Source organism: Notamacropus eugenii, chromosome 1 (genome assembly GCF_028372415.1).
Source record: "Notamacropus eugenii isolate mMacEug1 chromosome 1, mMacEug1.pri_v2, whole genome shotgun sequence".
In the NCBI taxonomy this organism is placed as follows: domain Eukaryota; kingdom Metazoa; phylum Chordata; class Mammalia; order Diprotodontia; family Macropodidae; genus Notamacropus; species Notamacropus eugenii.
In genome coordinates this window covers 12,127,207-12,150,656 of record NC_092872.1, presented here as the reverse complement: position 1 = coordinate 12,150,656, position 23,450 = coordinate 12,127,207, and the positions used below count along the sequence as shown (strand labels likewise).

The window sequence follows — 23,450 nt, the reverse complement described above, 5'->3', positions numbered from 1 at the left end:
ACAATTATCATTCCAAAGGGGAGCTGCAAGATACCTGCTGAGTTAAGCCCTCCCACCGCATAGATGAGCCCTGCGATGGAAGTACAGCAGCGAGGCCGAGTTTTGAAGGCCAGCAGGTGTGGCCGGCGCTCTGGCATGAGATGATAGTCTTTTGCTTCATCCACCAAGTCCCTGAAATGAAGCACAAGGTGAGAAAAACGATTTACTCACATTCACCCAAGAACAGATTGCCAAACTCCAGCACAAGGTTCCTTCCTCCTAAAAGAAATACCCAAGTTATCTTTTCTCAAATAAAAATAGGGATGGCTGTCAAAAAACATGGACCGGAGGGATCCCAAATGGCAGCAAGATTGTGTACTGGTGTGAATTTTGTGGAGTTAATGAGGGGGAGTCTCCTGGCATCTGTTCATTCCTGAGTCAATTATATCTTGTGTTTTCTGGGAACAAGCAAATGCTTCCTTGCTAAGTACAAGTACACATTCTATTGCCCTGCAAGTCACTTGGGAGCTTAACTATACTCTGCTGATGGGCTGAAGTTAATAACCAAAAGATCTGCTACTAAAAACAAAATCAATAGGGAAATTAAAAACCCACCACCAGAGACCAGAAAACAGTTTGATCGATGAATCTGCCATAGGAGGGAGAATTTCATAAAGGGAAGGAAAAGGAAGGGGCTGAGATCAGGAAAAAGAAAGGCACATAAGGTATAAGGCTTTGCTGAAAGGGGAAAAATTATTTCATTACTATTAACATGAGAAACAATGCCTGGACTGGTGAATGTTCTGAGCTGGGAGATGTTCCAAAGCCAGGTGTGTAGGTGACCTAAATAGGGGTTAACAATGTTTGGACTGGTAGGCCTAGCCTTTGATCACTCCAAATGACAGTTCTGAGTATCAGTAACAACCTTCCCTCTCTTCAAATTGTTTTAATCCACAACTTTGCCTTGCACAATTAATCTAAAATCCATCTGATCCTTCATGTAACAGGTCCCCAGCAGTAACAGGCAGAGATGTAGCTGCCAATTGCCAACTAGGTCATACACTACCCCTGGCTCAGAATTAGCTTTTGTCCACGGATTAAAGCACAGGTCACCAGGAGGCACATAAACTGATCCCCACTAGCATGGAAAAGATTAGCAATACAGAATGTAATAACTTAATTCGCCTAAAGCAAATTGTTCCCAGGTCTTCCTGGGGTTGAAGTGCCCCAATAATATGAGATGGGACTAAAACTACTAAGCCACACTGGAGAGTGTGGGGAACTGGACTGGATTTTTCTGATTTCTTAATACTTGTGTCTTTGCAGAGGCAGTGTGATGTAACAGAGAGTCAGAAAACACAAAAAATGTAGAGTCAGAAGACCGTGGTTCAGATTTCAGTGCTGACACTTTCTTGCTGTGGGACCCTGGGTAAAAACATTACCTTTGTGTGTCTCTACTTCTTCTCTGTCAAAATGGGATAATAATATTTATACCACCAGCCTCCTCACAGGGTTGGTATAAGGGAAGTGCCACAGAATTGCAAGATGCTATTATTGGGTCCAGAACTAGGATAGACTTAGAGGGGGTCCCTCTTCCTATGGCCACCCTAGAGCTCCAACACTTAGGAACTTTGTCCTAGGAACAGGACTACCTGAACTTGACCCTTGGGACATAAAGCAAAGCCCTCTCTTCTAAGCTAACCGACCCAAATAAAGCATTAAGAAAGAGGCAGCTGTTCAGTGCTGCTGAATGTTGTTTTATTCTCATGCTAAGAAAACTGCCCAATTAACCTTCCTAAAGTACTTGTTTTAAGGGGTCACTCCCACCAGCTACAGATACTGAGAGACAGGTTAGATTGCCATAGACTGGAATCAGATGGATGAAATGAAACGATAGACGTAAACAAAAGGCAGGTAGATGATAAAACTCAAGGAATATTTGCAGAATGGTGGCTAGAGCAGTTGGCTGCAGTGAAGAGTTCACATAGGAGCAGGAGCAGGGAGGGATAAAAGTGAAGAGGTAGACAGAAGTCAACTCAGAATGCCTTTATCCTGTAGGCAACTGGACTGAATAGTTACCAGTCATTGAAGGTTTCTGAGCCAGAGCTTTGGCTTATGAAAAAATGAAGTCAGTGCTTTGATGAGTTCAGAATAAACTAAAAAGGAAAGAAACCAGAATCAGGAAGACAAATCAGAAGGCTACTTAAGCATAACAGTAACTGAACTGTAGTGATAAAAGTAATGGGGAGGAAAATGATTCAGAAGAAAACAGTCTTTCCCCTCCGACACTGAGAGGTGGTTTAGACTGCCCAGAAAGTTGGGCCTCTATTGCCTGCTAGGCCCCAACATCACAGACATCCAAGTGGAACCATGACATGAAATACATTTTTGGGGGGGGACTATGCATAAGAATAAGAATTCTTATAATGAATTCTTCTTGATATCTGGTGAAAAGGGCCCAAGAAGGAACTACTTGCTTGTTTTCCAGTTCTACTCCAAAGCAAACAGTGTTATAAAAAAGCTTAGGATTGAATTTTTAGGAGATATTTTGAAAAGGTGACTGGGACCAAAGGGGAAAAGGAGCCATTTGGGCAAAATTAAGGGAAGAGGGGTTGGGTCTGGAGAGAAGGAAAAAGAGGGAGTTAGGCGTAACAGAAGAGAAAAGAAACAAGATAGTAAGGATACTAAAGATGAAGAAGACAGTAGACTGGGCCCAGAAAGGAGAAAAAAAGGAGGATACTGAGAATAGTTTAAAAAAAAAAGGAAACAGCAAATAAGTATAACCTTGTGGTTAAGGATGGAAAAATATTCTTTTGTGACTATGACTGCAAAATACTGGGTCAACCGGCAAGTATACTTTGGAGATGGCAGACTTGCAAAGCCAGATGCTAGGCCAACCTAAATATCCAAGTGGGGCCAGTGGCACGGCCAGTCATCATCAATTCATCCTAATTTAGGATGTCATACACTAGTGGCGACCTTCCTGATCCCTGACACACTGTGGGTCTGGAACCCCCTGGAGGTTATCCCAGAGCCCTGACGAACTAAATTAAAACTGCCTGAGGTGACAATGAGAGCTGGGAAATATGCAAATGACATCTGAGCCACCCTAAGCAGGCTGATGCTGCTGCTCAAGAATGGAGCTAGAAGATGTGCATAGGAGACTGGGGTTGAGGTGTGGGGGGAGAGACAAAACCAGGAGTTCTTTTGGCAATCTAAACATCGAGATAGGGATGAGGAAGGGGAAAAGTACAGAGAGAACAGAAAAAGGGAACAGGAAGTTTTCCTCCTTCTCTTGGTCTTTCGGTGAGGCAGAAGTCGGACATGGAAGCTCGGACACAGTGACAAGAGGGGCAGCTGCTGGCTCATGTGGGGTGTGTTTCTATCCCTCTCTAAGCTGCTCCCTGTGCGGGCAATGTAAGCACCATCTACAATCATCTGTAATGAAAGGAAGTACTGTATGATGGAACCATCTTGGTCATGCATTAGCTGCATGACCTGGGGCAAGTCTTTGTGGAGCCTTGGTTTCCTGAACTATAAAATGAGAATGATCTCACAGGGTTAGTGCAAGGATTAAATGAGAGGAGCCCTCTAAGGGCCCTTCTCTAGAGAGAACTGCAGCTCCCCAAAGCAGCAGGGACAGAGTTCAAGTCGGGCCTCGCTTACCTGCACTTATGACAACAGCGGACAAGGTCATCTTGCTGCACCCGATCTGACAGGAACTGAGGCCGGCAAAGAGGTAGGCGGATTTTGGACAGAAGCTCAGGAAGGCAGGGCTCTCGTTGCTCTTGATCATACCTAATCCAGGCCAAGGCAGCTTCAAAGACCTGCCGGGCAAAGCAGCAACAACAGACTGGCTACAGAACCTCTTTTTGAAAGTCAAATTATTTATGAACTACAAGAATGTAAGGAAGCCCTGCTTTTGTTAATGGCATTGTCATTCCCCTAGGCTGACCTTGGACTCCACCTCTTCAGCCTCCACATTCCGTCAGTCATGAACCCTAGCAATTTTTATTTCTGTCTCACATCCATTCCTTAGTCTCCATTCTCACAGACAATCACGCCCCAGCCTTGAAGAGCACAATGCTCCTCTGCTCAAAAAACTCCTTCAATTCAGCTACTTCTCTACCCCAACATGGCCCTGCCCCACCTGTCCAATGTTCTGTCTTACTGTCCTTCCATTTGGATTCGTCACTCTAGTCACTATCCTATAAACTTGACAGATTCAGTCCTATTGCTTAGACGTTTGTGTTCTTGCCTTTTCTTGGAATGGCTTTTCCTCTCTCCTCTTCTCATACAAATCATTCAAACAATAAAAATATGTTAAGTGCCCTTATTTGTGTCAGGTTGGGGCAGCGAGGTGGCACAGTGTAGGTGTAGGATAGAGTGCTGGGCCTGCGGTCAAGAAGATCTGAATTTAAATCCAGCCTCTGACACTTACTAACTGTGTGACTCTGGGCAAGTCACTTAACCCTGTGTGCCTCAGTTTCCTCATCTGTAAAATGAGCCAGAAAAGAAAATGACAGTGTGTCTGCCTAGTGTGTCTGCCAAAAAGACTCCAAAAGGGGTCACAAAGAGTCAGAACAACAACAAGAATAATGTGCCAGGCACTGTGCTCTAAGGCCCTGATCGTTTAAGGCCCTGATCAAGTCCTAGCTCCATGAAACTTTCTTTAACTGCTCTACTTCACAATGACAGAAACTCTTGGTACATATTCAATAAACATTATGTAGTTTAAAACAACAGCAGCTGACAGTTTCTATTGCCTTTTACAGCTTACAAAGTACTATATGTGTGTGTGTGTGTGTGTGTGTGTGTATCTCATGTACTTTACTAGGCAATGAAAGAGATGTAAGTATACATATATAAGCATACACAGAATGTCCCAAAAGACTTAGGGGACACTGTGTGTATGTATAAATGTGTACTTTAGAGTACATATGTGTATATATATGTATATACACACACACAAACTTTATATATGTTAAATATACATATACTTATATATATACAGCTATAAAACTTTTAGCATTCCTTCTAATCTTATAGTACTTTGGTGCCTATACATATTAGGACCATAATAAATGGTGAATTAAACTGAAGAATCCTACAGTTTGGCACTTAACTATACTATCTTCCAGTTGTTTCATGTTCAGTATTGTGTCCCCAAACAAACTGAGGGGGATATGTTCTGGATGCCTTCTGCATCTCTAGGGCTTCCAGTTCGCTACCAAGTACACAACAGGTGCTCAGTAAAGCCCTGTCGACTACCAAAGAGTCTCAAAATAGGACATGATGGATGGAAACATTAGTAGTTCCCCCACTCAAAAAAAGTTGATTCAAAAATTATTTTGCTTATTTCCATTACATAGAAGCAACCTCTAAACATTCCAACTTGAACACATGTGCCTTTCTCTCTCCTTTTCCTTTGCTCCCTTTTTTGTCTGCTATAGGCTTGAGCCTCTTGAGGTTTAATTTTCTCTTCTTGAAATGGTAAGTGTGAGCAACAGAACACCTGCTTCATCCACTTCAGGCCGTACCTAGAACAGTGCCATGAGTCACTGCTTATTGCACTGTGCAAATAAACTTACGCTACTGTGATGATCATAAAATTGCACATTGCCACTGAAATTGCCAGAGCCACTGAAGAAAATACTCCAGAAGATGCAAATCAAAACAACTCTGCGGTACCACATCACACCTGTCAGATTGGCAAACATGACAGAACAGGAAGATGATAAATGTTGGAGAGGATGTGAGAGAGTTGGAACACTAATTCATTGTTGGTGGAGCTGTGAGCTGATCCAACCATTCTGGAAGGCAGTTTGGAACTATGCCCAAAGGGCTACAAAAATGTGCATACCCTTTGACCCAGCAATATCCTTCTAGGACTATATCCCCAAGAGATCATAAAAATGGGAAAGGGCCCCACATGTACAAAAATATTTATAGCAGCTCTCTTTGTGGTGGCCAAAAACTGGAAATCAAGGGGATGCCCATCCACTGGGGAATGGCTGAATAAATTATGGTATATGAATGTAACGGAATACTATTGTGTTATAAGAAATGATGAACAGGAAAACTTCAGAGAGGCCTGGAAAGACTTATATGATCTGATGCAGAGTGAAAGGAGCAGAACCAGGAGAACTTTGTATACATTAGCAACCACAGTATGCAAGAGTTTTTCTGGTAGACTAGGAACTTCATAGCAATGCAAGGACTTAAAAAAAAAAAAATTCCCAATTCCTGTCTTCTAAGGCAAAATGCCCTCCACATCCAGAGAAAGAACTATGGAATTCAATTGCAGAATGTAGCAGATCATTTTTTTGGTGTGTATTATGCTTTGGTTTGTTATATGATTTCTCCCATTCATTTTAGTTCTTCTACACAGCATGACTACAGTGAAAAAGTATTTAATAGGAATGTATGTGTAGATCCTATATAGAATTGTATGCCATCTTGGGGAGGGAGGGGGGAGGTGTGGGGTAGGTAGGGAAAAAAAAAATCTAAGTTATATGGTAGTGACTGTAGAACACTAAAAATAAGTAAAATTAATATTAAAAAAATACTCCAGAGACTCACCTTTTCTACAGTGAGATAGTTATACAGGCCTCATCACTTCGAGGTGGGCATGTGGCATGTTTGTGCTGCCACCTAGTGGTCCCCAGAACACAAAATGCATGACAGACATCCCCAAATTCAGGGGGTGAGTATGCAGAATAGGCTTCACTTTTGAAACCACCTTGAGCCAGCATTTCTAAGCAAATAACTCAATGAATGCAAAACTGTGTTCTTACCACTTCACAAAGGTTTCTGAGGCAGCAGGCCAATTGTTCCTATGGACAATATGATCAGAGGGCATTTGTACAGCATGGCTTAAAGCACTCACTGTATCTTCACAAAGGCCTCTGAGGCATCTAGGACAGAGTACTTGGTGTATGAGGACATGAGGTACAAGGTTCTGGCCTTCACTAGCTATGTGACCTTGAACAAGGTACCTAACCAACTTCTCCAACCAAACGGGGATGATAACGCACAAACTACCTACCTCACAAGGTACTGGTAAAGAAAGCAGTGATAAACCGTGTTTGTTGTTATCATTTAAAGATGGGAAAACTGAGGCACAAGTAGGCTGATAAGGAGAAGTTGGAAAGTAACTTGTCTAAGGCTATACAACCAAGCTAGTCATCCCTAGAAGACAAAGAAATAAGTATTCGGGCTGGGCCTAAAGCCTCAGAGTCCTAATCTCAGTAGGATATTCTGGGGAAGCAATGTGGAAAGGGCTGAAAGCCCTGGTCAGGCCGTTTACAGGCTCTAGGATTGAGGACAAGTCCCTACACCTCTTTGAGACTCAGTTTCCTTATCCAAAAAATGGAGATAATCCTCCCTGCATCATTTATCTCCCAGAGTTGTTGTGAGGATCAAATGTGTCTGTGAGAACACTGTGCAAACTATTAAGTATTATATGAAAAATGAGCTCTAGCACATCCTGACACTAGACAAACAGATTTGTTCTAAACCTATCTTCAGAGGACTATCCTGGATTTTCAGTTCATTTAACACTTAGCGCAAGTAGCTTGAGGCTCTTCTCTCTGCCAACCAGTCACCCTCAGCCTGATCCATGAACCCTTACCTACCTGCCTGCTCCCAACCTATCTGTCCTTTCTTCTCCTTTAAAGTGAATCCTTCTCCCATGACGCACCTGTTCCCTATGTAACTCACCCACCCCACCCTCAACAAGTCAAGAACCTAGAATGCCCCTGCCTGCTCTGTTCTACCCCTACTGAAATCTGGTACATTCCAAGGTGCAGTTCAACACACACCTTCTATGAAACTTCCCTGATGACCCAAGCCAAAAGCAACCACTCCCTCCTCTGAGTTCCTGTAGTGCTTGATGTCTGTGCAGTATTGTAGCTACATGTGTACATATTTTATCTCTCTAATAATACTATGAACTCCAGGACAGACGCCACGTCTCATGCCTTTGCATTTGACCTCCTCATCGCCTGATCTGAGCCCTTGGAGCTGCTGCACAGTCAGTACTCAGTAAATGCATAGTATAATGACAAGATCAATAAATACATGAATAAAGGAGCCAAGTTGTTTTCTTGGACCTCTATCACTGTTAGACCACAGACAAGCAAATCAAAATTCAATTCAATTCTTATTGATTAAAAGCTTATTATATGTGAAGCACTGTGCTAAAAAGTAGGGATATTGATATGGTTTGGGGTGCTAGGAACCCCAAAATTCAAGGGTACAGGACAGATCTGTCTCAAAAAAATTTGACCACTCAAGCCTTCTTTCAGTCAGAGTAGTGAGGTTTTATTGTACACAGATTGGGGGGGCAAGATTTCTAGTAAATCTTTAGTATTTGTAACCCCAATACAAGCAGGCAAGATTCTAAGAATCTGGGTAATTTAATGGGGATAAGATTGGTACTTTTATACAGAAAAAGACTGAGAAGATCGGGATGGGATTAAGGAAAGGCAAATAAGCTAATTAAGTAATCCAAGTGGGCTGGGGTGGGCCAAGTGCCTTGGGTGGAGTGATCTGAGCTACTGAAATGTATGGAAAAAGTCAGGGACTAGGCTGCTTTCAAAGACAGGATCTTTTCCTTTTAGGGTCCTGACCCTATCACTCCATCAATATAAAGATGGCTGAGATGCTAACAACGCAACATGGAATACAATGTGTACATAGGCAAGTACAAAATGTAGAGTGTGAGAAGAGAAAGGAAACTGTAGGAGGAATTCTGAGGTGGAAGAGAACGCTTCTGGCTCAGGGGATCAGGAAAGGCTTCATGGAGAAAGTGGCAACTGAGCTAAGTCTTCAAAGAAGAAAAGAATTTCAGCAGACGGAGACGTAGAGAGAAGACATTCTGCTTTTCTCTTCAGAGCTCGTGGGAAGAGACAAAAAGTCAAATTGGTAAGATACTGAGGCATCACCAAATGCATTTTGGCCCCTACTGACTGAAAAAAAACAACATTCCCACCTAACGCTTGTTCCCCAAATACCTGCTCTTCTGATTTCACATTGAGCTCATCCCGAGACACCAACTCAAGGACATCATCAAAGGGTAATGCCAGGAACTCTTCTGACATAGACACCTCCACAAAATGCTGGTGGATGAAACTGTTGGCCGAGTCGTACAGCACAGCACACATCATGGTCTCAGCAAACTGACGGACACCTAGACAGTTCTTGGGGTGAAGCCTTTGGATGTGAGGAAAAGAGAGAAAGGGAGAGCTCAGTGGTGGGGAAAGTGAGATGAAATTTTTCATCATTTCTTAGGTTCCTTTTGGAAGAGCAGAAGGAAGATGTTTTCATCCTGGCTTTGTCACGATATATTACTGTTTAAACTCTGGGTGAGTCACTTCCAAGGGGGCTGAGCTAGGAGATCTCTAAGGTCTCTTCCAGATTTAAAATTTGATGTCTAAGTTAGATTCTAAACAAAGATGTGTCAGCAAATGAATGAAGTGAAAAGAATTAGGCCAAGGGGAGGAGGGAGATAAAAAGAGAGTTGGCAGAGGAAGAAAATGAGCCTGGGCATGAAGTTATAGCCAGGCGTTCTCTAGAGATCTGCAGCTCTCTCATTACAGGATCACAGGATGAACAATGGGAAGGAATGTTCTTTAGAGATTCTCTGCTACGCCCCCTCATTTTACAAATGAGGAAAATTAGGCAGAGAAAGTTACAGTGACCTGCTTAGGGGTAAGTAGGGAGATTCACTCAAATCCTCTCTCCAAATGCACTACTCTTCATGAAGAGCTGACACACAGCAATACCTTGTACCCAGATCCTTTGCTGAATAATAGGGCAGCTGGGTGGTGCAGTGGTGGAGCACCAGTGCATGAGTCAGGAAGATTTGAGTTCAAATCTCACCTCAGACACTTGACAATCATTAGCTGTGTGACCTTGGGCAAGTCACTTGACCCCAGTTGCCTCATCCTGGGTCATCTCCAGTCATCCTGATGAATATCTGGCCCCTGGATTCAGATGGCTCTGGAGGAGAAGTGGGGCTGGTGACCTGCACAGACTTCCCTCACTGAACACAAAGTCAAGTGCAAGTCACGGCATTATTTCTCTGATGGCATGGTCTTCTTCGGCAACGAAGGACAAACACACCTAGAGTTCCCTGCTCTGACTCTGGATTGACTCTATACAGATCATCTGTCAGTTACAAAATAACTATAATCTAAGACAAATGGAAGATTTCTTCTTGCGGGTTCTTTTTGGGCAACATTGATGGTGATAGTAAGCTAGACAGGCCCCTTGTCAGGTGAAAAAGCACAAAGACAACAGACTTGGGGTGATGCACCAATGAAATTTCCCACCAAGGTTATGAAGGTTTGCTGAAGAGGAAGGCTGCCACAGGTGCCAGAGGCAAGTCTTTTTTTTTTTTTTTTTTTTACTATGTCTTTCAAAGGCTTTACTGCAGCACCCCCCTGCCCCACCCAACAGAAACCAGACCTTATGTGCCATCTTAGTCTGGTATTGAGGTTTCCAATGTGATACAGGTAACACAGAGTTCTATGGTTTGGCTTTGCTCCAAAATAAAATTTAATCCACTCTTTGGAAGAATGAATTGCATTCAGGTAACACCATTTTCCCTGCATCACATTTTTTTAATTAAAAGGAATTTCTGTTCAGTTAATAAAAGTCTATTTTCTCTCCCTTTCACCTCTTCCTTCTATGGAAAACAAAAGCAAAATCCTTATAATAATTATGAATAGTCAAACAAAACCAATTTCTTCACTGGCTGTGTCTAATAGTGAGCGCATCTTACTCAGGGGCAAGTCTTAACCTAGCACTGAGATCCTGCTTCTTTGCCTCTTCTAGTAGTGGTGTCTGGAAAAAATCCTTACAACTGTCAGCTTCTGAAAACCTGCACTTACTTTTCACAATGGAAATGCTCAGTCTCCTCTGCTGGCCCATCAGTCAAATCATATCACCTAACAGAAAGCATTAGCCAAGGTTCTGTCCTGGGCCCTTTTCTCTTCCCTCTTGATAACCTCATCAGCAACCATGGGTTTAGCCAAGGGTTTATCACCCTTACACGGACAACTCCGAGATCTATATATCCAGACATAGTCTCCCCCGTGAGCTTCAGTCCTGTATCACCAAGTGCTGAGCCAACATTTCAATGCAGATATCCTTGAGACATTTTAAACTCAACATGTCTAAAATGAATGTATCTTTTCCTCTAAGTTATCCCCTCTTCCAAACTTCCCTGTTTCTGTCAAACCATCTTTCTAGTCTCTCAAGATCATCTCCACTCCTCCCTCCACCCCTCCCTCCACATATTCAATCAGTTCCAAATTTTGCTGTTTCTACATAAGCACTTTTGTCCTTTAAAACTCTCCTACACAACCTGGTCCCAACCTACCTTCCAACCTCCTCACTGGACATCGTCCCTCTGAGATCCAGCCAAACTGGCTTCCTCTCTGTTCCTCAGATACACAACTCTCCACCTTTTTTCTCTGTGCTATCCCATATGCATGGAATCCAGGCATTCCTTCCTGATTTCTTGTTACAAAGTCTCTCTCTTCCAGATGCATCTCAAGCATCAAGCAGTTTTCACAGGCAGCCTTTCCTGATTCCCGCCCCCCAATGCTAGTGCCTTTCCTCTCAAATGATCTTGCTCTTGATTACTTTGAACATATTTATATTTATTCACTTTGCAGCTGTGTTGTATATGTCTTTCTTTACTTATCATCTTGTCCATTAGAATGTAAGCTATTTGGAAGCAGGGCTGTTTCATTCTTTCTTTCCACAGTTCCTGGCATATGGTCGGCCTTCGATCAATACTTATTGGTCAGTGAATGTTCCTCTTTTTATTTGTGATCATGGGTGAATAATAGGATGGTGTTTTAATCAAAAACACAAAGTTCAGAGATCTCTCCTATGCGCTCCAGTTTAAGCCAGGCATTTCTAACACAAGTACCAATAGATCAACCTTATATAACATCCCCAGGTTCATAAACTCTTCTCACAACAACACCGTGTGAGGTAGCTGACAGAAGAAGTTTCATTCCCACGGCACAGTTGAGAAAGGAGCCTCAAAGAGATTAGCTAACTTGCCAAAGGTCAAGCATGGGAACCAGACATGCAAGCAAAGTCTTGTGACTCCATACCTACTCTACCACACTGCCTCCCTAACAACAGAACAGCTGAGTATTAAAAAGGCTTTTACGACCAGCCCCAATTGAATACGATGGTTCCTTTAGTCTAGCATTGGCTTGCTTGGCCTCGCATCTGAGAAGGTCCTACTTATGTTCTTTTTAGAGTAGAAGCCAAAGGGCTGTGAAAATATTGGGGCATTAACCACATGTACCTTTTCTATGCTACTTACAAGGGAAAGCTTCATTCCTAGAGCTCAGTTTTCAACCATGAAGGAGGACCCAAACCTCCGCCCCTGAAACTTGACCGTAGCCTTACTGCCTAGGAGAGTATTCCCAAAACATGCTTAGCCATGTGCAGAGATGCCCACTCCTGCTTCTGTCAAACCAATACTTGAAATAAGCCAACAGCCTTAACTTTTGTCACCCACAGTTTCTCTAATCCATTCCCTGCCATTTTCCTCCATGCAGGCTGATGCTAAGTGCTTCCTGGGCACCGAGAAAACAATGGAACTGAGTCACGTAGAACCCTTTTTACTCTTTGTCTCTCAGACTTGGTGGTGACCGCACAGAACAGGCAGGTCCTGCTTTTCACTCACGTCCCAAGGAAGGCTGATTTCCGCTTATCTTTAAACTTTCTTTTTCAGTGTGAACTTAATTATAACAACTGTTAAACACATAAACATCCCCTACACAAAAAGGACATGGGCTTGTCCAAGGAACTATGACCTTCGGCCATGTACAGTTGGTTTTTCAGCAGCACATCTCTGAGAAATGCAAAGTCGTACTAAATCTGCCTTGTGTGCCTTGCTCCACTTCTCTGATTTCTGACATGCACTTCAGCAATGCTATTCTCCAGTGTATATGTGGGCAGCTCCCACTCACTAGCCCTGGCAGTTAGAAGGAGACTGGGATACCTTGCTCCACAATCAGAGCCACGGTGCCGCCCAGGACTGGGAGGTGGGCTTGGCTCAGGGGGAGTACGCTCCGGAGGGAGGAGGAGGAAAAGGAAGAGGCTTGGCACACAGACGATGGAAAGAAAAACAATTCAGTCAGGAGTGAGAAGAAGGCTTCAGGGCAACAACAGAGATGAGACTTAGCTCATGTGACCACTGTCTTCATCACTGTCCTCATTATTAACTACAGACCTTCATGGGAAACCTTGGAAGTTTTCAACGCACTTCACACACACTCTTGCCTTTGAGCCTCACAACAATGCTGGGAAGTAAACACTACAGGAATTATCCACATTTTTCCAGATGAGGAATTGGAAGCACGCAGAGGTTTTGACTTGCCCCCAGTCGCACAGCCAATATAAGTCAGAGAAGGGATTTGAACCCAAACTCAACAATCTCCCCAGTCTGCACTGATCCAGACCTCACCATAATTTGCTTATAATTCCCAATGTGACTCCTTGAGGGACAGCTTAGACGCTGCATTATAAAGGGCCTTGAAAGCCAGGCCAGAGTTTGAGCTTGATGGGGACAGTTTTTTTTTTTACCAGAAGGATAACTCACAAAGTTCTATTTTGGGAAGATTAAACTGGCAGTGGGTCGTTATGACTTCATTCTGACTTTTTCAAATATTACTTCTGCAGCGCAGTCTTTCTTACCAATTGGCTCCTTTCATGTACCATGACATTAGCTAGAAGGGCTAGCAAACCCTGGTCAGGGGCTCCCAGAGCAAAGGGAGATCATTTCCCCACTGCAGGGTTCTCATTGCCCTCTCACCTTTCTCTGAGGAATGTGCAGCAAGCGTCTTTGATGTTCTGCAGCTGGAGAAAGCTGGCTCCCATGAGCAAGGACTGGACATTCTGCTGATCAATGGCGAGGTGGCCATTGTAGGCAAAGTTAATCAGAGCCTCCAGAGCACTAAAGTGAAGAAGAGGAAAAAACAGCAGAGTTAGGCAGAGGTATGTTTCTCTGACAACTTTCATATTCAGCAGGCTAAATAAAATGCACCAGATTCAAAATCCGACCGTGTGAGAGACATCTGTCCGTCTCATTCTAGGACTCTACCTGACCTCAATAACCCTCCCATCATCCAAGGTCACCTGCTGGTTGGACAACAATTTCTAAATGTGTTTTGCTCCCATGTCTCTTTGGCATTCTCTGAATTTCACATACCCTTGCTTCTTTTTTGGCACCTGTTCCCCTCTTCAGATCCCTCCAAATTTTTTCCCTCTCTGAAGTCAGTAAGATTCCATTTTTTTTCTTCCAGCTTGCTCCATACACATATACAGGAGTTCTTCACTCCAAGCTCTTCCCCCATCACAATGCACTCTCACCCTCACCCCTAGACGTGGCTGTTCCATTCTCTGGTTTCCCTGCCCCTGTGTCTAGCCTCAGGGACTGTTTAGGACCTTAAGCACACATTGCTTTGAGAAATCACCACCCAAAGATTTGGACCTTGAGAAAAAGACTTAACAGTGCCATCCTTGCCCTATCTCTTATCCCCCTAATACAGATTTTAGCTGGATTAAAACATGCCAATGGCAACAGGCCTTCTTGGCCATGTCAGGGTGGAATTCTGGGGCCTCTCTGGCACTGGAAGTTACCCCTCCCATGTGGAGACACACTATGGGATCTGCCCCACAAGAAAGCACTCAAAAAGCCCTGTCCATTTGTTGGCTTGACATGCCAAGGTGCTCCTTTCCTCCAAAGTGCTTCAATTAACAGCTTTGGCTTTCACACATGGTCTAAGGGAAAGTTTGATTTCCTTTTGTTGAAAAAGCAGCAGCAACCAGGAGTCTTAAGTATTATCTGCACTTCAATGGCTAGAGCTTCCCTGACAGCAGCTAAGAGCAGGTAGGAACTTCTAAGTTTGGGAGCAAAGGTTTTTAAAAGCAAGAAGCGGTGAATAAGTATCACACAGACCCCGATGTCCAGGCAGGCTTTTGCCTCAACCAGACCCAAACACAACACGATATTATCAAGATCCCTGTATCTCAAGGTAACATTATGCAACTTGTCTCCTGTGTTTTCTTAATAGGTATATCTAACCTGACCCTCTTCTCTCACATGGTCAGTGTGGGAATCTCCCATTTCAGGATCTCTGACCATTCTCCTCACTGTTTCCAGCTTGGTTCTGCAGTAATATTTTAATCCTGGAGGCCAATATGACTAAAACGCTATGCAACAGACGAAAAATTACTAGTTCAGAATGTGACCGAAGCAGATCACCTGCCTTCCCTTGGATCAGAATTTAACAGCGTTCACATTTCTGACCGACAGGAACAGTGCTAATGAAAATATAACATTTGTCAAGCACTGGGCTCTTGGTCTACACTGAGATCTTCCCTAATAAGGGAAAGAATATAGGAGATAAATTATTTTTTAAAAAAGGCAAAATGCTGCTCTGGCCACATAAGCCATGCCTCTGTAGTTCTTTGTTATCATTAAAGGACAAGAGTAAAGAACAAAGCCAAAAGCAGACTATACTATGTGAATGCCGAGTATGAGAGTCATCGATAGTTACCTTGGGTCCATTCCTTGCATTACAATCTCATCCTGCTTACATTCCATCATGTCATTGGTAAACATAGCATGAAAGTAAGGAATTGACGCAGCTAAGACAATCCTGTGGGCACTGAATTTGTGATCTCCAACCTGCAGAGGAAGAAAGCCACAGAAAAATAATGAGGGACATAAATACACAAACCCAGCCTGCCGGCTTACCCACCCTGGACACTTGTCATAGTCTGGATGTGGCTGAGGCTAAAGACTTGCAAGTGTCTCCCTTAGAGCAGCGTTGGGGCCACCTCTGTGCCACAGCAGGCTACCCCTTCATGAATCTATCTGAGCAGCTGCCTCCTCTACTGAGGGTTCCCTTTGCAGTTATGAGGCCACAGAGTCGAATCCCTTTGACCTAGAGGAGAAGTCCTTACTCTGACTCCTAATATATATACAGCTCTGAAAACTTCACTCATCTCAGTTCTAAGACCATAATAGATTAGAAGCAGCAGGTCAGAAGAGGAAGGGAACAGGCTGCTCCTTAATAATAGCAGAACTTTAAGGTTTACATTTTAAACACTTTATGAAGATTATCCCATTTGATCCTCACAACTACCCTGCGAAGTAAAAGTCTCCTCATTTTAGATTTGAGGAAAACAAGGCAACCAAAGGTGAAGGGACATGCCCTGAGTCACAAAGCTATGAAGTGTCTGACGCAGAATCTGAACTCAGGTCCTCCTGACTCCATGAACAATGCCTTATCCATCACTGTACCAAGGGTTACTGACTACTAAGGCAAGGAAGCAGATCACAGTTCAGAAAAATCTCAATCCCAAAAAGTTAATTTTTTTTAAAAGCACTAATACTTCAAGGGGCGGATTTCAATTATCTGGAAAATTCATTCATTTGGAAATGGCTGATTCCCATGGATGAAGTGCTATTCTGCTGGGTTTGTATTCTATCCATTTGTGCTCACTGATGTTTGCTACATAAATACTCAATGTTCACTTTGTCTATGTGTTGCAGTTCTTGGGGTATATGGTACACTAGCTACTTGTGCATGGGGGTTGTATTTTTATTCCTTCCTTATGAATCCTTCCCCTTAATCAACTGGTCAACAAACATTTATTTATGAAGGGCCCACCATGTGCCAGGCACTGGTATTGTGGATACAAAGACCAAAAAACAATGATTCCTAAACATACATTACCACATTTTTATAAGGAAGCTGATATTAAGAAATAAAAACAAAAATAACTTATGTCAAAGAATGACTGAGCTACTAATGGCTAGGTGAAATCTACTGAGTCAGAAAACAGTATCAGTGATAGAGACTGAGAAAGACTATACTAAAATGGTAACTAATTGGAACTGAGACAAAGCATTTATGGACCAAAATTCAATAAATGACTATCCATCCAACTACAACTATTGCTGCAAGGGGCAACTAAGCACAATAAAGCTATATACCACAAAGATCACAATTTTCCAGCATTAAGATGATATGCATTTTTAAAATGTTCTTCATCATACCCTACTCAATATATGTTTCATTTAGGCAACAACCAAGCCCTCGTCCCAGCTTTCAAGTGAATCCAAAAGAGAAGTACTAAAGTGATAAGCAAGCTCATTTCCTTAAGCTTTACCAGAAAAAGGGGAAGCCCCCCAAGTATTCAGAACCAAGGATAACGGCTTTGAACCATTTACTCTATCCTACCACATTACCTTTTCTTACTTTGAAGAACCTGACACTGGGAAAGGTCTCTATCCCTAGGGATGTCTTCCAATAAAGCACAAGGGCAAGTTCACATCAGGACAGGACAGGCTCGTGAAGCAACAGGTTTCACTAAGGCAAAAGGTAGGAGAACTGCCACCTAGGCTCCTAAAAACACCGTTTCAATCATCATCCAAGCTTACTATAAGGATTTATCTCATGTGGCCTTGCATAAAATGGGTACTTAATAAATGAATATGCTAAGCTGAATAGTATCCTATAGAAGCACCAAAACTTGTTCAGGCCAAGGCTCCTGCTCATCATCCTACTCACTCTTTTTGTCAAGAGTATCCCAGGAACCTCAGTATATTTCATGGCTTAGTCAATTAAATATTTTTAAATGCTTATTCTGTTCTAGGTTATTAGGAATACAGTAACAAAAATGCCATCCTTTGAACTCAGGACTGTGTTCCTAAGCATTTGCTGAATACAAAGTAAATATAAAACACAGTAATCCCTGCCTAGAAGTGCTTTCTTTACATGCAACAGTTAATCAGAACAGCAATCTGCAAACTTTAAGGTGTGGGATATGGTCTTTTGATTCTAACTCAGTGCTCTTTCTGTCACAGTAAGGTATCAAACTGAATATCATGGACATTCAGAGCACAAGAGGGTATACAACAAGGTGCTCATCTCATACCCTTGTCAGAAACAACAAAGCAATTAGAAATGGGAAAGAACAATGAGTATTGCCATCCTCCGGGGTGATGTCAGACTCAAATATAAATAGGAGACAAAACTGTGCATAAGAAGCCCTGTGGGCTACATATTGACTTAGAAAACCACATGGTTGTATGCCTAACACATCCACGTATAAAATTAATTTCTTTTGTTAAATATTTCCCAATTAGATTTTAATCTGGTTTGGGCCACACGCAGGTGGGCTGTGGGCTACATGCCTGTGTTTGAAACCTCTACTTCAAGGGCTTTCATGGAAGAGGCAGGACTTCTCCTGGGGCAAGATAGGCAGGATCAAGGAAGGAGGGCATTCTAGCTGGGTCAACAACCTAAACAAAGAGGTGGACAATCTAGGGGTGGGGAGGAATAAGGAAATTGGCCTTGTTAGACTAAAGATATCAAAGTGTATGTGTGGCAGTGACAGATTGGGAAGAACGGAGTAAGGTTTTAGAAGGTCTTGAAAGCCAAGCAAATACTATTTGGTGAATTATTTTTAAGTCACTGTAGAGTATTAAAGAGAGGAATAACACGATCAAAGTATGTTTCAGGAAGATTCAGTATGAACCAGATGATTGTGCAGGATGGATTACAGACTCGGTCCTGGTCACTCTGCCACTCCCCTACTCAAAAAGCTCCACTGGCTCTCAAATGCCTCTACAATAGAATGAAGGCTAAAGTCCTTTACAATCTGCCTCCTCTCTCCCCTTCCAGGTCTATCGTACACTCATTACTACTCTTCCTCAAGAGCTCCACTGTAGCCAAACTGACTTGGCTGATGTTCTCTGATACAATCCTCAGCTTCCTCTCTCCATGCCTTTTGCCCATCCTGTTCCCCTTGCCTAGTATACCCTGCCTCCTCATTCTCCTGCCCACCCCCCCTACAGAATCCCTCCCTTGTTTCAAGGCTGAGCTGAAGTGCCACCTCCTGCCAAGTTCACCATGATTCTTCTAGTTCTGCTAGTGCCCCACCCCAGAAATTACTTTGTAGATACTGGGTACCGAATAAACTGCATTCATGTCATTTCTCCCAACAGAACAAAAACTCCTGGAGAGCAGGGACTGTTCTGTTTTTAATCTTTGCATCTCCAGTGCCTGGTAAAGAGGAGGCACTGACAAAATGTTTGCTGAATAATTGGAAGACTGGAGGGGGAAGGAAGGCTGCAAAAGAGCTCTAGGGGAAGAAAGGTCTCTTTAGGACTCATTAAATTTTCCCATTATCCTCAGTTTAAGGCATCTGCAGTGTTTTTATAGGGCCCCTGTTTAAAGAATTTTCCTCAACATCTGATGTCGCATTTTTAGGTCAAAGTCACAAGGTAAATATTTCTACTTAATTTTGATTCTTCCACAAAAAGAGTTGAAGTCAGGACATTTCTTTCCTCTAATGCTCCTCCCCAATGTTACAAATGACATCTCCTTTGCCTACCACTGCTATATGTGACTTACTTAAACTTCCTAGGCCTCAGTTTCTTCATCTTCAAAATAGAGGGAGATTCTAAGTTAGCAAAAAGAGATGAGAATAATAGAAGGAGAGGGGTTGATAAAACAGAGAGTGTCCTGGGGAAGGAGGTGGTCAGAAGGAAAACACTTGTGAGGAGGGAGAGGACGGGGGTGTAAAAGAAAGAGAGGAATAAACAAATGAAAAATGGCAGGGAGAGAAATGCAGATTTCATTATCATAACTATAAATGTGAATGGGACGAACTCACCCATGAAATGGGAGGGGATAGCAGAATGGATTAAAAACCACAATCTTACAATACGTTGTTTCACAAGAAACACATCTGAGGCAGAGACACACACAGGGCAAAGACAAAAGGCGGGAGCAGAAGAATACTTCAATTGCAGTAAAAATTTTTTAAAAAGCAGGGGTAGCGATCCCACTCTCAGACAAAGCAAAAGCAAAAATAGATCTAACTGAAAGAGATAAAAAATGGAACTATATATTGCTGAAAGTCATAGCCAAGTATGTTTATATGTGTGTATATGTTTTATATATCGGTATATGTATATTATATGTATATGTATACAACACACACATCCCAAATGGTATAGCAACCAAATTTTTTTGATTTTATTTTTTTCTAAGTCTGCTCAAGCTTTTATTTCTTTTTAAAAATTTAATTAATTTATTTGTTTTCAGTTTTCAACAATCACTTCCATAAGTCTTAAATTTTCTCCCCCTCCCTCTCTGAGATGGTTTGCAGTTTTATATGAGTTCTATGCATACATTCTTATTAAACACATTTTCAAATTAGTCATGTTGCGTAGAAGAATTAAAACGAATGGGTGAAACCATGAGAAAAAAAACAAAACAAAACCTAACACAAGAGAAAATAGTCTGCTTCATTTTGCATTCTGATTCCATAGTTCTTTCTCTGGATATGGATGGCATTTTGCCTCAACAGTCCTTTGGGAACATTTTAGGTCCTTGCATTGCTGTGGAGGGCTAAGTCTATCAGAAACAGTCCTGTGGCTATTACTGTATACGGTGTTCTCCTGGTTCTGCTCATTTCACTCAGCATCAGTTCATATAGCAACTAAATTTTTGAAGAAGGTGAGATATAGGAGGAAATAGATAATAAAACTCTACTAGTGGGAAACCTTGACTTTCCCCTCTCAGAACTAGATAAATCTAACCAAAAAATAAACAAGAAAGAAGCTAAGGAGGTGAATAAAATTCTTGAAAAGTTAAGATAGGAGAGATTTCTGGAGAAAACTGAATGAGAATAGAAAGGAATACATTTTTTCCCAGCAAAACATGGTACCTACACAAATATTGACCATGTATTAGTACATAAAAACCTCACAACTAAATGCAGAAAAGCAGATATATCCTTTTCAGATCGTAATGTAATAAAAATTACATTCAATAATGAACAATGGAAGGAGTTTAAAAATTCACTGGAAATGAAATAACCTAATCCTAAAAAACAAGAGGGTCCAAGAACAAATCATAAAACAATCAATAATTTCATTAAGGAAAATAACACAAGTGAGACAACATACCAAAATTTCTATTATTTATTTGTAGTAAATAACCACAGTAATCCAGTATACAATAAACCCAAAGATCAAAGCTTTTAGAACAAAAATTCATTATTTAACAAAAACTGCTGGGAAAAGTAGAAAACAATATGGCAGAAACTAGGTATAAACCAACATCTCACACCATATACCCAAGATAAAGTCAAAATGGGTACATGATTTACACATAAAAGGTGATATCATAAGCAAGTTAAGAGAGCATGGAATAGTTTATCTGTCAAATTTATGGATAAGAGAATAATTTAGGACCCAAGAAGATCTAGAGAGCATTTCAAAATGTAAAAGAGGTCATTTTGATTATGTAAAATTTAAAAGTTTTTACACAAAACCAATGTGATCAAAATTACAAGGAAAGCAGAAAACTGGGGGGAAATTTTTGCATCAAGTATTTCTAATAAAGGCCTCATTTCTCAAATATATAGAAAACTGAGTCAAATTTACAAAAATACAAGTCATTCTCCAATTGATAAATGGTCAAAGGATATAAACAGGCAGTTTTCAGATGAAGAAATCAAAGATAACTATAATCATATGAAAAAATTCCCTAAATCACCATTAATCAGAGAAATGCAAACTAAAACAATTCTGAGGTACCACTTCACACCTATAGACTGGCTAATATGACAAAAAAGGAAAATGATAAATGTTGGAGAAGATGTGGGAAAATTAGGACACTAATGCATCGTTGGTGAAGTTGTTAACTGATTCAACCACTGTGGAGAGCAATTTGGAACTATGCCCAAAGGGCTACAAAACTGTGCATACCCTTTGATCTAGCAATAGCACTGCCAGGTCTACATTCCAAAGACATACAAAAAAAGAGAAAAGGACCCACATGTACAAAAATATTTACAGTAGTTCTTTTTGTGGTGGCTAAGAATTGGAAATGAGAGGTGCACATCAACTGAGGAATGGCTGAACAAGTGGTGGTATATGATTGTAATGGAATACTTTTGTTCAATAAGAAATGACAAGCAAGACAACTTCAGAAAAACCTGGAAAGACTTCCATAGTTAAGTGAACAGAAGTAGAAGAGCGTTGCACACAGTAACAGCAGTACTGGAAGATAAAGAACTGTGAGTGACTTAGCTATTCTCAGCAATACAATGATTCAAGACAAGCCCAAGACAAAGGACTAATGATGAAGCATACTCTGCCTCCAGAACACTGGTATTGACTGAATACAGCCTGAAGCTCTCTTGATTTCTTTCCTTCCTTCCTTCTTTCTTTCTTTTGATAATGTTTAATATAAATTTTAGACTTTAATAAGGGCCAAAGTTTGAATTAAGAAGAGTCTGGACCTAATAGTCTCCTTTGTTTAGAGGATGCCTTTTGATGTCAAGCAAATGGGACTCCCTTACTCCCTTATCAGACCCTTCTTCTAGTATCCTAGTGTGAAGAAAGGAAAACACAGATACCTTGGGTTGTAACTTCAGCTTTTGTCAAACTCTGTTAAGATAACAACTTCAAAGGCCTGTTTAGGACAGGAAGCCTGGTGGGATTTTCTTACCCAGCTGGAATCCCAAGGCCTGACCAACATTGCTTTGTTAATTGTCCTGTCTTACTGAATTTATGGTTTGCTTAATTAGGAGAGTTTCTTTCTCACGGCAAAATGTATATAAGTCAGAAGATTTCTGCACTGGGTAGCCAGAACATTTCTGGCTCCATAATGCATTATGTTACCGTTGTCTTTAATAGGGAATTGATTAATTAATTAAATCATGAAATGTATGCAATTAGCCTATTGCCTTTTCTTAACAAAGTTTTCAGGTCAACACTTTTATTCAAGTCTTCTTATACAAAATGACTAATATGGAAATGTTTTGCATAATTGCACAAGCGTAATCTATACCTGATTGCTTACGTCTTGGGGAGAGGTAAGGGGAGGGAGGAAAAAAAGGGACAGAATTTGGAGCTCAAAGCTTAAAAAAATTTTTTAAAGGAGTAAGGAAGTCAAGAAGGAAGAGGGTTGAGAAAAAGTCACTGGATTTAGCAATCAAAAGATCATCCATCATCTGGGAGAGAGAGCAGTTTCAGTTGAGCGAAGGGGTCAGAAGCCAATTTGCAAGAGATTGAGAAGTGAAGACAGGATGAGGAAGTAGAGACAACCTGTAGAGACAGATCTTCTTGGCATTTAACTGTGAAAAGCTGAAGAAATACAGGATATAAGCTGAAGGAAAGAGCAAAATCAAGTAAAGGGGGTTTTGTTTGTTTGTTTGAAAGAGTGGTTTGAGCTGGGCATGTGTGCAGACAGTGGGAAAAGACTCAGTAAATAAGAAGAGACTGAAGATGAGGGTTGAGGCAAAAGCCTGGAGGAGATATGTGGAGATGCTATCAAACGCACAAGTAGTGGAGTTAGCTTCTGTAATGAGAGGGACTTACTTCTTTGTCCGAGACTAGT

The 23,450-nt window shown here is 41.6% G+C and overlaps 1 protein-coding gene across 5 annotated transcripts in view; it reads right to left on the bottom strand.

The window, feature by feature from the left end:
* KLHL18 (kelch like family member 18) overlaps positions 1 to 23,450 on the bottom strand; it is an 89,542-nt gene that overhangs the window by 28,269 nt on the left and 37,823 nt on the right. For all 5 annotated transcript variants that reach the window (XM_072653607.1, XM_072653604.1, XM_072653584.1 and 2 more), the window contains 5 exons: positions 15,579 to 15,709; positions 13,832 to 13,972; positions 8,997 to 9,195; positions 3,646 to 3,806; positions 35 to 171 (listed from right to left, as the gene is read on the bottom strand). In XM_072653607.1, the coding sequence (XP_072509708.1) occupies positions 35 to 171; positions 3,646 to 3,806; positions 8,997 to 9,195; positions 13,832 to 13,972; positions 15,579 to 15,709 (769 nt within the window). The remainder of the gene's footprint in view (positions 1 to 34; positions 172 to 3,645; positions 3,807 to 8,996; positions 9,196 to 13,831; positions 13,973 to 15,578; positions 15,710 to 23,450) is intronic.